Source organism: Anolis carolinensis, chromosome 3 (assembly GCF_035594765.1).
Source record: "Anolis carolinensis isolate JA03-04 chromosome 3, rAnoCar3.1.pri, whole genome shotgun sequence".
NCBI classification, from domain to species: domain Eukaryota; kingdom Metazoa; phylum Chordata; class Lepidosauria; order Squamata; family Dactyloidae; genus Anolis; species Anolis carolinensis.
This window is the reverse complement of record NC_085843.1, coordinates 250,472,718-250,490,156: the sequence shown is the minus strand read 5'-3', so window position 1 is coordinate 250,490,156 and position 17,439 is coordinate 250,472,718. Positions and strand designations below refer to the sequence as shown.

General features: G+C 38.4%; 1 protein-coding gene and 1 long non-coding RNA gene across 2 annotated transcripts in view; one reads left to right on the top strand and one right to left on the bottom strand.

The window, feature by feature from the left end:
• The window catches only part of wdfy1 (WD repeat and FYVE domain containing 1), a 34,114-nt gene extending 23,820 nt beyond the window's left edge, over positions 1-10,294 (top strand). The window contains exons 9-12 of the mRNA XM_003218265.4: positions 1,098-1,199; positions 2,294-2,424; positions 5,167-5,275; positions 7,605-10,294. Of these exons, the coding sequence (XP_003218313.1) occupies positions 1,098-1,199; positions 2,294-2,424; positions 5,167-5,275; positions 7,605-7,664 (402 nt within the window). The 3' untranslated portion in view covers positions 7,665-10,294. The remainder of the gene's footprint in view (positions 1-1,097; positions 1,200-2,293; positions 2,425-5,166; positions 5,276-7,604) is intronic.
• LOC134297843 (uncharacterized) lies at positions 8,277-17,431 on the bottom strand. The gene is made up of 2 exons (XR_010004721.1): positions 17,268-17,431; positions 8,277-11,039 (listed from the first exon to the last, which is right to left on the bottom strand). It is a non-coding gene; the product is annotated as an uncharacterized LOC134297843 (long non-coding RNA).
• Between the last annotated feature and the right edge of the window lie 8 nt (positions 17,432-17,439).

The following is a 17,439-nucleotide window of genomic DNA, read 5'->3' as shown; positions in this document are numbered from 1 at the left end:
CTGTAGGGGGACGGAAGTAAGAATTCCATTATGTGAACGAAATTCATATAATACTGGATTGCCATCATGTTACAGGGTTGCAGTAACCTCCAAAGCAAAACATTCCTTTCCCTTGACCTGAGGAAAGTTTCCAGGACACCTTATGTGTTTGCGTCTTCACCTCATCTAAATTTCTCAATTTATTTTGCCAGCTCCTTCCTCTGAAATACAGTCTATAGCACTTGTTGTTCATTGGCAGTTTCTCATCCAAAGTCTAACCGGGGCTGACTCTGCTTAGCTTCCAAGATCTGTGTCTTTAGGGAACTTAAGTTTCACTTACGTGCAATGTATATTGCCCAACTCTCTCCTATTGGAAAGACTTGTGTCTTTAAAAAGCCTTTTAGTTGCACTAAAACCTACAAGTGCTGACTGGGGAAGCAGACTAAGAACAATTCTATTCCTTTCATTGATTTTCAAGTATTATCATTTGCAGTGAGAACAGGAATAGATGCGAATGCATATCCTGAAAATCAGCCTAGGAAACTGTAAAATTAATTGCTTTAAATGGCATCTGTAGTGCTCAGAAACAAGAACAGGACATGTTTAACATCAGATTAAGAGTGAAAATGGAAGGCATAATCATTTGACTGTGGAAACCTTCAGACTTTCCAATTATTCAGTATCTCTTCTTAATCATCCAGAGGCAGAAAAGTGGGGAGTTTTAAAGCCCTGCAGCAAGCGAATAATTCAGCTATGGCAGGAGAAGCGTCCTCATTAACATGGTCGTAAGGAGAAATGCCACAGTGAAGGGCAGAGTGTGGGAGGTGCACAAAGATCTTGAAGACTGTCACAGTTTCCACAATCCCTCATGTGCACAGCTTGACATTGAATTAGTCTAATTATGTCTAGAGGGTGGCAAATTTTACAAGGCATGCTTGTATTTCAAGGACAGAGCTTTAGAAGCGTCTGCCTTTCAGCTGTAACTCATTAATGTATTTCTAATTTGGTTGCCAATGCAAAGCAAAACAACATGTTGACTGTTAAATTCTATGACATTTTTTGGATGTGGGGCAATTTTTTTCTCTCTTGACGTCATATTAAAATCCTTTTGTTTCCAGGCCCCTCAGTGGTTGGACAGCGATTCTTGTCAAAAATGTGAGCAGCCATTCTTCTGGAATATAAAGCAGATGTGGGACACAAAGACGTTGGGGCTGAGACAGGTGAGGTTGGGTTATTCCTTCCAAAGAGCTTTGGTGCCACCAGTGCCCTCTGTGTATGGAGAGCAATTCAGCTAACAACAATAGTTAATTTTTAGCACTGGCTACACCATCAGTAATGCCCCATTTCAACTCAGCACATCCCCTAACCCACTTTTTGGGAATGGATTGGCCCTACTTTTGCAGCATAGCTATGCAAAAACAAAATGATCTGCAGTGGATCCAAGGTCTGATATTAGATTAGGGTTTGGCAGCTGTTTGGATTTGAAGGGCCATGTTGATCCTCCAATAAATCCTCACCTGAAAAACCATTTGAAATTCATTTTGCATAGATAGGGTTTGGATTTGAGAGAGATGGGACACACCTGAGACAAGGATGGGGAACAGATGGTATAGAACAGTGGTCCCCAAGTGTTTTGGCCTACAACTCCCAGAAATCCCAGCCAGCTTACCAGCTGTTAGGATTTCTTGGAATTGAAGACCAAAACTTCTGGGGACCTACAGGTTGAGAACCACTGGTATAGAGACAGGAAAGAACTGGCTGTGGTTTTAGGGGGCTGTGATTGATTGAACAGCTCAGGGGTTAATGTATTACTTAGTTGTAATCCCACTTATCTGTTTTTAAACTGTCTCTGGCTGTTTCTATCAAGTCTGCTGAAGAGTCAAGTCATGCTTACCATAGTGAGCCCATGAACTGACAGATCCACAGGTCCACAGAAAGAATAACCCTAAGGCCCAAATACGCAATTCAGGAGTAATAATAATGGTAATAATTCTTACCCATCTCTCTTTGAGGCGGGTGATAGTTAAAAACACATTATCCTAAAACATTATGTCAAATACATATAGGAAAGGATTAAGTAGGGATAAAGGGCATGTTGTCCATGGGTTGGAATTGCAGGGCCAGCCTGGAAAAGGGATCCTGACCTGCATTGAGGATCTGCTTCTCTGTCACAATCTTAATCTTTTCCCCAATGTCTCTGAATTTTGGATATTAACAGGGTGAGAAGAGAGAGAGCACATCTTTTTTGTAGTGGGGAGGTTACCACAGTACTCTTTTTTCCCTCTTAAATGTTTCTTCTTTTCAATTCACTTAGCATCACTGTAGGAAATGTGGCAAGGCAGTGTGTGGCAAGTGCAGCACTAAACGGTCCAGCTATCCCATCATGGGTTTTGAATTCCAAGTCCGGGTCTGTGATGCCTGTTTTGATTCAATCAAAGATGAGGAGTGAGTATTTTTTTTAAAAAAAATCCTTTGTATTCCATGTGTTCATACTCTCAGCCTTTGCAAGAATTTGACTTATTGCTCCTTATGATAGTGAAATAAGCTAGAGGCTGTTTCATTGCTTTAGCAAAAATCCCTTGGTGAACAAGTCAGGAAAGAATTACAGACCTATTAACCTGAACTGAATCACCTCCCTATGTATGGCTATTCTGATATTTCCTCTTTGCAGGAATCTATGAACTGTGGCAGGGGAAATGGGTTACATAACATTGGCTTCTACCAGCTGAATACCAAGTCCATTCTCTTTCTCTCATGATAGTATAACAATAATACATGCATTTATCAGCACACATGCTGTCCCAAGTTACATAACTCAGGACTTAAGCTTTTGGACTATAATTCACATTATCCCTCACCACTGACTGTACTGATTAGGCCTGGAGGATTCTGTGCAATTTATTTCACCTCCTTTTCATGTGAGATATAAGATATAAAAAGGGAAGCCTTTTATTACTGAAAAATATTTTTACACATTTTTATTGTAAAAGCTTTGCCTTTTCAAATGTTTTAAATCCCACTATTCTCCTCACTATACATCTGTTTTGTGCAAGGGGAGATTCGAGTTTCCCTCAGGTTCCTGCTTTTATTTTCTATCAAAAAAATGTATAGTTGACAGTCTGTTTCTCCAGTGGCAGCTTTTCCAAGTCGAGTCATTAAAATTCTCTCTCCATGGGAAAAGATAACCGTAAGACTTGTTTGTTGTTTAAAATCAAAATTCAGATTTTGTATTAGGACTGTCTTCATTGAAGGTGCAAAAATTACCTGTTTCCTTTTTTGACAGTCTTGTGTATAATCTAATCATGTTGTGGCAAGCAAATATCATTTTGTTCTTGAAACCTAGTGAAGCTAAAAACGTTTTTTTAAAATATATATATATATATAAAGCAAAGGTCTAGGGACAAATGAAATAAAACAAAATGCCTACTTTCTATCTGCATTCAGTTATGGATGTTAGCTCTACAATGTGTTTTCTAAAGTGGCAATCTGTGCATTCATAGCTTTGAGCTCCATTGAATCCTTTAAAGTTACCTTCTGGCTAAACATGTCTGGGTTTCAAAACAACCTTTCTTCAACCTGCTGCATTGCAACCTTTTTGCTTTTAATTACAAAAGTTGACAATGTTACACAAAATATTATCCCATGTAAATTGCACATCAGCGGTATGAACCTCAGTGAAGAAAACAGCCCATCTTCTATTGGTTCTTTTCCTTTGCTCTCTTATTTGCCTTTCTTTGCTCTTTGTAGTTAGCAACTATCAGGGATTTTTAAAAATAAGTTGAGGCAAGATATGAAAGTTGCAGCCCAAAAAAATCACTAAGATGTATTTCCAGTTTTAACACTTAAAACCATCAGTTTGATCAGTCCAACCCAAAGGCACTTCCAGGTGATCCTTTCAGTCTGTAGCTTTCACACATGGGTATCTTTCTTTTTTAATGTCTTGCTTATTCCAAAAGATAAACTGAATAGACATTCTCTGTATTGACCTGCAATCCCCAATCTCATTTGAAAGGCTCTACAGGCAACCTGTTCAGGCCTCTGGTAGAGCAGTCGGTCCCTTCCTTTGCAGTGTCTTGGAAGAGAGAGAGGAAGATAGTTGCAGGTGGAAGAGAAAGAATGGGATAAAAAGAGTAGCCCCTCACACTATTGTCATGTAGCATCTCTGGCAGATTTTTGCCAAGGGAATTTTCTTCAAAAGAAAGATTCCCCTCCCCAATAAATAATAATAGTAATAATAATAATTCTTTATTTATAACCCGCCCTATCTCCCCAAGGAGACTCCCCAATCCTAGAGGGAGATTAGATATGTATCACTGTATCTCTAAGCTATAATCAAAACCTCCTTGAATTTAGTTCTTCCATCTATCGCCCATTCCTTTGCTAGGGCAGATAAAATTTGTTGCCAAAATGAATCCTCTAAGGATCCTTCCATACAGCTCTATATCCCAGAATATCAAGGCAGAAAATCCCACATTAGCTGAGTGTGGACTCAGATAACCCAATTCAAAGCAGATATTGTGGGATTTTCTGCCTTGATATTCTGGGATATAGGGGTGTGTGAAAGAGCCCTAAGTTAATAATCAAAAACCCCTTCAGTATTGTACTTACCTCTTTATCACCTCATTCCCTTGCTAGAGCAGGTGACTTCAGTGAGTACAATTGTTGAATGCTATTTATATGTTGGATGTAATGTCTGGATGCCACTCCTCTGTCTTCCGCAAATTCACAAAATTATGTAGAGCCCATATCATATTCATTCATCTGAATTGCAATATGCTTTATCGATGTTTTGTATGAATCCTACACAAGCTAGCAGATCAACCTTGATAACGCTCATAACTTCATTTACTCCACTCAAGACTAACATTGTGAATTGAATTCGACCATCTTTTTAAAAAAGGGATACAGTTATTGCTTTTCAGATCAACAGTGGTATTGTGGGGAGGAGAGGGTCAAAGTTCTGAATTGGCCACTCTTCTATATTTAGACCCAAAGAGTACTTCTAATGAATTGGCCTATTGTTGAAATGTCATTCAGATGTTGCTATTGACTTTAGGCTTGAAGTGTTCGATTTTCAACAAGCCATTCCTCTCAAGTGCTTTCTGTATTGAAATTTCTTGTACTTGAATTGAGCATTGCCTCACAAATGGACCTTTTTAAAATTCTGGTGTTTTCCCCCTTTTCAAGTCGTACTTCTTTGGCAACCTTTCATGAAGGAAAGCATAATATTTCCCATATGTCAATGGACATTTCACGAGGACTTATGGTGACCTGTGGAAGTGACCGAGTAGTAAAGGTAAGATTTTTTTTGTTTTGACTGGGCCCTAGTGTCATAGAGACTACTGGCTAATTTGCAGTTTCAGAAACAGACTAGGAAACTTTAGAGGGGAAACAAGGAGAAGCTTGCATACCCAAAGTTAGGTAACATCTCACAAAAATTTAGTTGCACATAAATTCAGTAGGTGCCATTTCTTTCACCCCACTGTCTGTGACCCCTGGGATGAAATTGCCCATATTTATGTAGCTCTGGTGCAAGGTTGCTTTAGCTGCCTGTTGGATTCTAGGATTCGATGTAGAGGGAAAGAGGGTATATCATCATCCCTGTAGTGCTTTGTACTGAATTGTAATTGATATAATAATCCTTGCTGTTGTGTCAATGGAGCATTAAACATCCTCCTGCCGTGAAGACCTAGCAACTGATGTCTTCTGTATCTGTGCTGGTGCCGTTATTTGCCTTTCTATTATAAATCATAAAGATTTGATATTTGCAGTAAATTAACATTGGAGTGAGTTTGATAACTAGGGATGGCATATAAAAAGCAAATGAATCCTTGTTGGAACATTAAATTGAGAATCAACAGTTGTATAATACTTGGTTAGCTCCAAAATTGCACCAAACAGAGGTCTTCAGAACACTTCAAATTAGATACTACCCTGTTTCCCCGAAAATAAGACATCCCCAAAAAATAAGACCTAGTAGAAGTTTTGCTGAATTGCTAAATATAAGGCCTCCCCCGAAAGTAAGACCTAGCAAAGTTTTTGTTTGGAAGCATGCCCAGCACCTGCCAAACAGAACACCAGAGCATGCAGGATTGGTAAATGTACATACCAGTTGTACATGGAAATGATGGTAGTAACAAGAAATTCTTGATAGGATTCAGTTTGTCTGTTTATGCTGGTTTGTGATGACAACTACTGTACAGTATATAATAAATGTTCATTTTTTAGTTCAACAATAAATGTGAATTCTTCATGGAAAAATAAGACATCCCCTGAAAATAAGACCTAGCACATCTTTGGGAGCAAAAATTAATATAAGACACTGTCTTATTTTCGGGGAAACACGGTATACAAAGCAAGTGATTAAGGAGACGACTTGATATTGTAGCCATAAGATCTTGGATCAAAGTACTTGAGCTCAAAATGGAAATTGCAAACTGATTGGTTTCTGCCACATGTGATATATGTCTCAAGTGACAGCTAAGGTTCTGGAAGGAAGGTGTGATGAAATAATAATCATCATTGTCATCATCATAAAACTTTATTTATAACCTGCTTCCATCTCCCTGAAGGGACTCGGAGACTCACATGGGGACCAAGCCCAAACAACAGATAAAACAATATGACGACAGCATATATAATTAAACAGTAAAATAACATTAATAAAATACATCAGCGAAAGACCTGTGTTGTGTAACATTTCTGTATTTCCAAGTAATGTCTTCTTTAATTGGGCCATAAATCTGTTTAGGTGAGACCTCTGATTCCAGCAGCTTCCTTCAGGATAGCCTTTGAAAAATTCATGAGCAGGACATGATGGGAGATAGTTGTTTGCCTCTAGGATCTGGTAATCAGAAATATGCTCCCTGTCAAACATGATATGATGTTACTGAACTCAGGTGTTGGCTGACTTGTCCTTTATTAATCTGGAATAATCTTGATAAGAATTTGTATGGCAGTATTCCCCGTCAGATACCATCCGTTTTTGAATAAGCGGTCGATTCTCATGTTTTTTTAAAAAAAAGGACAGCCTTTGTTATTTACTTCCTAGAATCTTACGATGTTACTGTTGAGCTGGAATGTTTTCCAATAATCTTTTTAAAACAGCAACAACTCTATTCAGCATCCAGAAAGATTATCAATATTCTGGTAAAGACTTTTCTTTTGTATTGCTTACTATGACTATTTTAGTTTTCCAAAGATAAAAGATTAACCTGAATCTAATGAAGACCCTTTCGTGTACTGAGTAAAAAGCTTGTAGTGCATGATGGAAGATCTACATTGCAACAGATTTAAGGTTAAATAACTGAGTACTTTTTTCAGTCTTGTTCTTGGCCATTTTCTCCTACCACCTGGATTTTTGCTCTGTTGTGTTCTGTTTTGTTGCAAGCTCCTTTGGGTCCTATAACTGATACCTTAGATATCAATGTTCTGAAGTAAGTGGCAAAGTTTAATTATTTATCTTCATTGTTTGGGCCACAGAAACCTGCTGGCTCACAGCTCCAGTAACTGTAGGTCAGAACAGAAACTGCGGCTTTCCAAATGAACATATGGGCTAAATGTAAGTCATGGGTCCAAAAAATCACTCTGATTTTTTAAAAGAACATATGTATTCTATTTTTCAGATATGGGATATGACACCAGTAGTAGGTTGCGGCCTTGCAACTGGATTCGCCTCACGCTGATTTGGGTCTGCCAGGATGATACACCTTAAGCACCAAATGGATACACTCCCTTTTGTGACTCGTACACAAAAAGGTTGTCTACTTGACTCTGTGAATGCTCTTTGGCAAGATCGACAGCCGCTTTTTTGTGGAGCAGAATTCGTTTTTACGATTTACTGTGAGCGACAGACAGAGGAAGTTCAACTACAAGCTCATAGCCTGTGGAACAAAGACAGAAAAAGCATTTATAAGCAAGAAGACATCCAGCCAAGAAAGAATACTCGTAACTTGATTTGCTTGTAATATTTAATATGCTTTTCTCTGCTGAAAAAATAGCATACAGTGGCTAAAGGTTACATTGAGTGTAGTGATGACAACACATGTACAAATAGTAAGTTATTCTCAGTCCTTGTAAACCATCCCTGTAGATTAGTTTTGTCTTAGTAACAGTGGAGATTGGCTCACAGGCTCACTCACTTTGCCAGTAGAAGGGGAAAAGAAATAACTTTTCTTTCCCAGCAGCATTGCAATAAGAAAGAGAATGTTGATTAGAATGTTTTGGAGTATTTTCTACTAGTTCTGTTTGTTATTGACCCTTGAAAAGTTGCTCATACTATGTGAAAATGATTTCCAAATTGTCTTGAGTAGCTTTTTGTACCTGGCAAAATTACCAAATTCACAACTTTTTTTTTACAGTAGTAGAAGTGAAGTAAAACAAAATGCATCATGTGCCATGTATGTATAGACATGTCCCAGTGGAAGATAAATGAAACTGACTTCTGTTGAGTTAATTAGCTGCTATGTGCTTCCCTTGCCCCTGAAATATGGACTTTGGTGTTTTCCAACATCCAAAGAGGATGTTAATGAAGTGGTAAGTCTCATCTTGATCGTAAAGTAAGTGTTGAATGTGATTTTTGAAACCATTTAACAGTAACATTGTAGAGGGGCCTTATGTATGTGTTCCTGAGTTAACGTGACAAAAAACTGAGATTTAAAGTCTCATTCCTTTGGAAAATGAAGCTCATTTTACTGTGTTACACTACAAAATCATGAGAAGGGAAATGTCTTTTGAAGCCGAAGCTTCACCTCCAAGACTACTCTGTTTCTTTTTGAGAATCCTTCGTATTGTTAAATTTAAGTTCTTGAAGAAATAATAGCTTTGTTTTTTTATTTTAAAAATCCATGTGGTCTTAGAAAGTTAATGAACAAAATGCTTTTTTAGTTCCCTGAGAGCCAGTTAAGATTTGTGGTTCAGATAGGCTCATTTATCTAGCCTGCGGAAGACCTCTCTAGATACCAATGTCTCTTATCCCATTGTGTAGTTTGGTGTTCATCTCTAAGGGGTCTGAAAATATTGTGCTAAATGGAAAAAAAGAAAATGTCTAAATGTTTCTCACAAGGCCACTGCTGATTGTATATCCTTTTAAAGTACAAGTCCCTGGAATCAAGTGAACATTTGAACCAAGGTTTCAATCTTTTCTGTTCTTCAAGTTAAGAAGTTAGATACAATGGAAGAAAAATCTAGTAACAAAAGAAGAAACAATGCTCCTAACACTGTCATAAAATAGGGATAAATCAATGTTACGTTATGCTTCTGAAATTGTGCATTTTTTAACCTCAGAAAAGGGACAGATGCTCTTGAAGGTAGGATAACACATTTGAGCTAGTGCAGTTGCTTAGTAGTTGAAAGAAAAATAACTAAAATCAGAACATTTTCTTCGGAGTTAATACATTCATAAGGCCAATGAATACAGCCTCATCAGACTGGTAAACCCATACTACTCAATGCCTTATTGGATTGTCGAAAAGTTGAACTTAACTTGTATCAGTTAAACAAGAATGAGTCTTTTCACCTCAGTGCCAGAAAGATGACCTTTTTCTGGAAATGTGCATCTGTGTTACAAAAATACTACCTTACTTGAAAACATTTCTTTTCCCCTTCTCCTTTAAATGGGTGTTACCTTGCACACATGACTTTTTTCATTCTTAAAAACTTGGGATGGCTTGCTGGCCATAGGTAGGAAGGCACCCAACATCTATACTTATCCTGACAAAGTAGATTCCCTTTTAATCATTAGCAGCATAAACCACGGAATAATATATTTCACCTCTTGGCAATTACACTGCTAGTCTTCCAAGAATATTTTGCCAAAGGGTGCTGAATTTGCTCCATGAATGAAAGAATATCTTTATTTCTTTGCGGCAAACAGAATTAAAATTATTTAGATGATGCCAACATTTTAGAGAAATGTTGTTGGCAAAACAACAGTCTGCATATTTCCAAGTATTTAGATTCTTCATATGAGTCATTTTTGCTTAAGTCTATATTGCTTGCTTTTGTATAGGAAAATGATGTGTTTGGGGGGAGGGAATGGGGAAGAGGACAAGAATCATGCTGTGCACTGTAACACTGTCCTTGTAACTTTAAATGTGGAGTTATTTAGGTTTGACATACTTACCCTATTTCCCCCCAACAAATGGGCTGAGAAGCAACAAGTACTAATGCATTTTTCTCTGATGGATTTGTTCCTGTGAAAGACTGTATCATTCATTATCTGAGATGCTGTTGTTGTTGTTTATTGTTTCCCTCCTGTCTTTTGGGGAAAAAAAGAACTTTGAATATTGTACAATTAAAAAAATATTTCCTGATAGCCTTTCACCCCTTTATTTCTGATCACCTGTTGTTTTGGATTAAAAAAAACCTTTTTTGCTGTGTAATGTGCACTTTGTGAAAAGGACTGTTGAAATGAAGGAGCAGAAAACTGCTGTCGGCTAAACAGTGCTACAGTAGAACATATGTAAAGTATGGGAGATGCATGGCACCATGTGTTTGATGTGTATTGCATCTGCAATACAATAGTAGAACATAAGATCAAGGCCAAGTATTGAAACAACAGTTATCTTCCATGTGCAATTTAATCTATGTTTTCTGTAAGACTAGTATAAAATAAGGCTGAAAATCTAAGCACACTTGCAGGGAGTGGCAGAGCAATCCTCTATTTCAGTGGTTCTCAACCTGTGGGTCCCCAGGTGTTTTTGGCCTACAACTCTTGGAAATCCAAGCCAATTTACCAGCTGTTAGGATTTCTGATAGTTGAAGGCCAAAACAGGTTGAGAACTACTGCTCTATTTCCTTCAGACAGCTGCTCTTCTGGGGTTAGAAGGATCAGATTATCCTGCAAATGATGAGTGGGAAGAATCTGAAATTGATGCTTTGTCAAAAAACACAGAAAAAAATCACATGGTTCTCACTACAACTTCAAAACTAGATGTGCTGGACAGAGCATGACAAAGGTGAAGGGATCCATGACCTCATTTTTCAAAAGGTCCCCAGGAAGGCCTCCATCTGTGCCAGCCTTGAACGTTTCCACAGCTAATTCTTTCCCACATTTCAGCCTGTGGGGAAAAAGGAACAAAAATAAGTAAATACTGTACATGCCACCTCCCCTAGCGATAGGAGCAGCCAAACTTTTGAAGTGGTGGTTGATAGCTCTTTTATGTGCACCCCCAACATTGTTGGTACAACTCAATGAAGTGCAGATGGTCTTTCAAAATATATGGACTTTTGTGAACTTGATCATTAGAAGATTTGATCAAGTGGTTTCAAAATTGTTTGGCTCCCCACTGATTCTATGGTCAACTTTTGAAGAAGATTACACACAGAGCTACATCAAAAGACCTAGATATTCCTCAAGTTCTTTCAGGTTTAAAAAATAGTGTTTTATTTGCATTTTCCATGTTTATGGTGGCCTTGAGCCCTAACCCTGGCGAATGTGAAGGGCTGTATATGAATTCTTGGCATTGCTTCCTGAATAGAAAATTAGGTACAAGTATCAGAAAAGGGATAGGTTCTAACCACAAAAGGGGAGAGAAGGTCAATATATGTAATTCAGCAAACTATGCAAATCTAACTGCACTTGTGAAATGAAACCAGATCTGATGAGCTTTCCATGTCAACAAAAACATTTGAACCATTTTAAAAATCCCCAAATTCATGACCACCATTCTCTACTTATTTCATTTTGGTGGCCAAAATGAAATAATGAAATAATTAGGCAAAGCATTGAAACATCAAGAAGATCAGTACTTTTTAAAACTTCCTGTGGGGAACCGGTGAGGCAGGATTATCTGCTTTGCCCTTTTCTCTGTTTTGCTGTTTACTTGTGCTCAGTCAAGGGATTCTGGAGGCTGCTGTTTACCTTACATGTCATAGACAGGTATGCATGACTTCAGTAAAATCGGGTAGAGCAGAATCAGCTCTTTCCCATCTCAAGATTTATTTAATGTACTACAGAGATAATGCTGCAACCTGGACCAAAATTCTGTATTCTTCCCATCGCCATTCTCCCAATACCAATGTTGCTAACAAATGTTCAGATAAAGCATGAGTAGAAAAAGGAAGCCTGGGAGGTATAAAAAGGCGAAGAATCAATGCACACACAAACAATAGACATACAAAAGAGACAAAACTTCCATTCCTGTTTCCCCGTTGGGGCCTTTGCTGAGATATTTCTCTATATTGTATGAACACCCCACTGAACTTGGTATATATGTACAGGATTCTGCTATAAAGAATGAGAACTGAATATAAAATGTTCAGAAGTGCTAACCCTCTCATTTTAAAAAGTTGGAGGAGTAAAGCATCCAAAAATTATACTTTACTTGCTCTGCGAGAAATGTTGATTTTAAATTGCCAAGAGATTATTTCTCACATTGGTCTATGCTTCTCAAAAAATAAGAAATTGATGAGCAGTCTACTCCACATTTGCTTCTGGTGGCTGCTTGGCGAAACTGGACTTTCCTGTTTTTCAAAAGAATGTTGCATTACTCTGTCTGCTTCCTGTTTCATATTTCTAATTCTACTGCACCTTTATGAATACTTTTGTGTGTCTAGCACTGGGCTATTCATTTGTTTGCCTTGAAGTGAATAATATAATTTTCTAGGGAAGCTGCCTGGAGAATTTTTCTCAGCTCACGATTCCATCCTAAAAGAATGAGAGGTGCTCTGCACTCCACTCTGCACTCGGCACTCAGCTGCAAGCCCTGGCAGTCATGGGCACTTTGGGCCTGCAGGCTACACACACACTCTCTTAAAGAGAGTTTCTTTCCAAGTTACTGTGTATTGAAAAGTAGAGAGAGAGACTTGCTACCCATTTAAAAAGATAATGGAGGCTGAAGAAGATCAAAGAATTGTAAAAACAGCATTGATGAGCCACAGGCTGCATTTTGTCTATCCAGATTCAGAGACGGGTTTATCTCACCAACCCTAACAACTCAAACGAATACTGGAGAGACCCTGGTAACCCTAAAACTGAGGGGAAGGGGAGCATGGGAAGCCCGCCTATGTTGGCCAATGGGATTAAAGTTTTTGTTCATTCGGATGAAAGAATCAAAAAGTTCCTTTAGAAAGGCCCCGTTTTTGGAAGCAGAGCTCAAAAACAAGAACGGGGCCATACGAATGAAACAAACAGAAACATAGCAATTCTATACAAAAGCACAAGATTAGTCTACACTGACCATATAATACAGTTCCAGGCTGCATCATATGACAATGTAGATTCAGCCCTAGACAAAATTTAGCCAGCTTCTTCCTCACAAAGTGTGGCATTCAAGAATCACATAGATGCCAAATTGTATTAAGTCAATCTTTCTATTTAATCTAAAGAAACCGTGTATATAGGGGTTTTTGATTCCTCATTCCATGCAACTGAAATATTTAATTCATGACTTTCTAACCAACATTTAGGCTTAGATTGCTATAAAGATGCAATTCTTCCAACAATATAGGAGAGACTGAAACGCTCAAAACCGGCTGTCAAAAAGGTAGACGTAAAAAAAATTAGGTAATTGTGCTTAACTAACATTCAGAATTAATAGGTAAATAATAAGCTGCAACATTGTAAATAGGAAAATATATCTTAAATTTAACCCACTTTTTCTATTAAAAACAGACATAATAGTCCTATTTCCAAGCACGAGTGACTATAAATATAAAAATTTGGGATAAGGGTAACCTACTTAAGATGATTATTTTGGCCCAGATACTTTTTGTTCTTTCTGGTACTCCTTCCTACATTTCCACAAAATGCAGTAATGCTTATGGTATTCCTTCCTAGATTCCCACAAAATAATAATATTTAAGCTGTTAACCTTGTCCCAGATTTTGCCCCAGGTACTTTATGTTCTTCGTGGCAATCCTTCACGTGTTCTACAAAACTGTTTTCAATTATGTAATGCCCCATGTAAGCCACCCCGAGTCCCCATTGGGGAGATGGTGGCGGGATATAAATAAAGTTTTATTATTATTATTATTATTATTATTATTATTATTATTATTATTATTATTATTATTATTATTTGTACTCACTGCATTTGGGGGATTTCTCACCCTCATTTTTTGCAGTCAAGAAATTGTCAGTCCGTGAAGGTGGGCATGCTTTTCTAAATTGAAATTGCCAGTCAGCAATTGTATGATATAATTTAATCGTACCAACCAGCAAGACACAGAATTGGTACTGTTGAAGGGCAATTGTGCCAGGGATTTTCACCAAACTGGAATGACCAGAAGTTACTTCCTGTTCAATCTATTTCCTTTTTTCAGTTTGAGACAGGATTTAACTGGTTTAGAGGTGTAACTTGGATCAAGTTGCTGCCTTAGGGAACATTTGGGATGATTTTCTGGTTATTTTTAGCCATTTAAAAAAACTTGGGGAGAGGAGGCATGGCTTGGAAACCACAAAAAAGGGGGTGGACTGCATATTTCACAGACGTTGCCCAACTTGAATCTAGAGTATTTGTTGATACAACTAGGAAATATTCCAAAAGCATTCCTTAGTTTTGTAGTTTCCAGTGTTAAAAAAAATGGGGTGGCTAATAAATAGCAACAGGTTATCGATGCAGAAAGCCATTCTATGTTTCTATTCTAGGCAAAGGTAAAGGTTTTCCCCTGACGTTAAGTCCAGTCGTGACCGACTCTGGGGGTTGGTGCTCATCTCCATTTCTAAGCTGAAGAGCCGGCGTTGTCCGTAGACACCTCCAAGGTCATGTGGCCAGCATGACTGCATGGAGCGCCGCTACCTTCCCGCTGGAGCGGTACCTATTGATCTACTCACATTTACATGTTTTCGAATTGCTAGGTTGGCAGGAGCTGGGACTAACAGCAGGCGCTCATTCCGCTCCCGGGATTTGAACCTGGGACCTTTTGGTCCGCAAGTTCAGCAGCTCAGCGCTTTAACACACTATGCCACCAGGGGCCCCACTATGTTTCTGTACTGCACTATCATAAAGTACAATAGTGATAGATGATGATGATGATGATGATATTTCTGCCCTGCTTTTCTATCTTAGTTGAGACTAAGTGCAGCTCACAGTGCTAAAAATGCAATTTAAAATCTACAACCCATAAAAAATAAAATAGAATTAAATCTACAAGTCAGTGAAAATCACTTATAATGTTTAGAAATTGCTGAACTAATTAAAACACAATACAATATCCCCCTGTCTCATTTAAAAAATATTGTTCTTTGAAAGCCATTATATGAATAAAAAGACCTTGAACTGCTGTCAAAAGTGTTGGAATTCAACCCCACACTGCCCAAATCTGCAGTCCTCAATGAGTAAGGAGCCGCAATGGTGCAATGGGTTAAAGCCTTGTGCTGGCTGACCTGAAGGTCAGCAGTTTGAATCCGTGAGATGGGGTGAGCTCCTGTCTGTCAGCTCCAGCTTCCCATGCAGGGACATTAGAGAAGCCTTCCACAGGATGGTAACACATCCAGGCATCCCCTGGGCAACATCCTTGCAGACAGCCAATTCTCTCACACCAGAAGTGACTTGCAGTTTCTCAAGTCGCTCCTGGCATGGAAAAAAAAGCTAGGTTACTGTGAGCTGCATTGAGTTTCGACAGCATGGAGCACCATTACCTTTCTGTCGAAGCAGTACCTATTGATCTACTCACATTTGTGTTTTCAAACTGCTAGGTTGGCAGAAGCTGGAGCTAACAATGGGAGGTCATTCCATCCTGAGCATTCAAACTGCTGACCTTCTGGTCAGCAAGTTCTGCAGTTTAGCAGTTTAACCCTCTGCGCCACCGTGGCCCCTATAGCTTGTTATATATATGATGTTCTGTCTATACAGTAGAGTCTCACTTATCCAAGTTTCTGGATTATCCAAGCCATTTTTGTAGTCAATGTTTTCAATATATCGTGATATTTTGGTGCTAAATTTGTAAATACAGTAATTACAACATAACATTACTGTGTATTGAACTCCTTTTTCTGTCAAATTTGTTGTATAACACGATGTTTTGGCGCTTAATTTGTAAAATCATAACCTAATTTGATGTTTAATAGGCTTTTCCTTAATCCCTCCTTATTATCCAAGATATTCGCTTATCCAAGCTTCTGCCGGCCCGTTTAGCTTGGATAAGTGAGACTCTACTGCAGGGGTCCCCAAACTTTTAAAGCAGAGGGCCGGTCCACCATCCTTCAGACTGTTGAGGGGCCAAATTATCATTTAAAAAAAAATCCTATGCACACTGCACATATCTTATTTGTAGTGCAAAACAACAACAATAACAATGAAAAACCAATACAATATTTAAAAATGAAAATAATTTTAACCAACATAAACCTATCAGGATTTCAATAGGAAGTGTGGGTCTGCTTCTGGCCAATGAGATAGTCAGGTTAATTAGGATTGTTGTTGTGTGTCTTCAAGTCATTTTAGACTTTGGGCAAGCCTAAGTCCAAAATTATTTATTTATTTATTTACTACATTTATATCCCGCCCTTCTCACCCTGAAGTGAACTCAGAGCAGCTGTATGTACATACAATATATTATATTATTAGCATAGCACAATATTAGCATTATATATTACTATATTGAACTATAACACTATACTGTAATATTATATGTAATATATAACATATAATTAATGTTATTATCATCATCATCATCATCATCACTTATTAATCGCCCTCCATCCAAGATGCTCTAGGCGATTTACAAGATAAAATTGTAAAGGATAAAAATACATACATACAAATATTGATAAAATTATTATATGGTATTATTATTGTTATATTGTATAAAATGATAATATTATTATCAATATCATATGTATATACAATATATTATATTATTGAAACTGATATAAAATATATTATAAATGAGGGCGGGGGCCAGGTAAATGACCTTGGAGGGCCGCATCCGGCCCCCGGGCCTTAGTTTGGGGACCCCTGCTCTACTGTATATAAAAAAAGCTTTACAGCCTTCAAATAGCTCATAATAATAGATAGTCTTTTAAGAAGCAATATTTATAACCTTCAAATAAAGGGGGCCATAGGTAAAATAACCAACACTGAGAAGCCTCTGTGAAAAATGCACTTTGTTCCAAGCCAAACAGAACCCACTGCCAAGCATCAGATGGAGGGTTATTTGGGTGGGCAAACTTGGGCCCTCCCTCCAGGTGTTTTGGACTTCAACTCCCACAATTCCTAACAGCCTACTGGCTGTTAGGAATTGTGGGAGTTGCAGTCCAAAACACCTGGAGGAAGGGCCCAAGTTGACCCATGCCTGATCTGCAGGGTAGAATTGCTGCATTCATGGCTCAATGCAATGGATACCTGAGAGCTGTGGTTTGGCCTCCTGCCCAAGAGTGAGTGTGCGCCTTGAGCCAAGGCAGCCCAAGTGGCGTCATGCTACTCCAGGGCGTTGATGCTGGAGGCAGAGCCTGACCTCCCAGTGGCACACCTGACCCATGGCGGGAGAGACACCACGCCCACGCCGGGGGAGGAG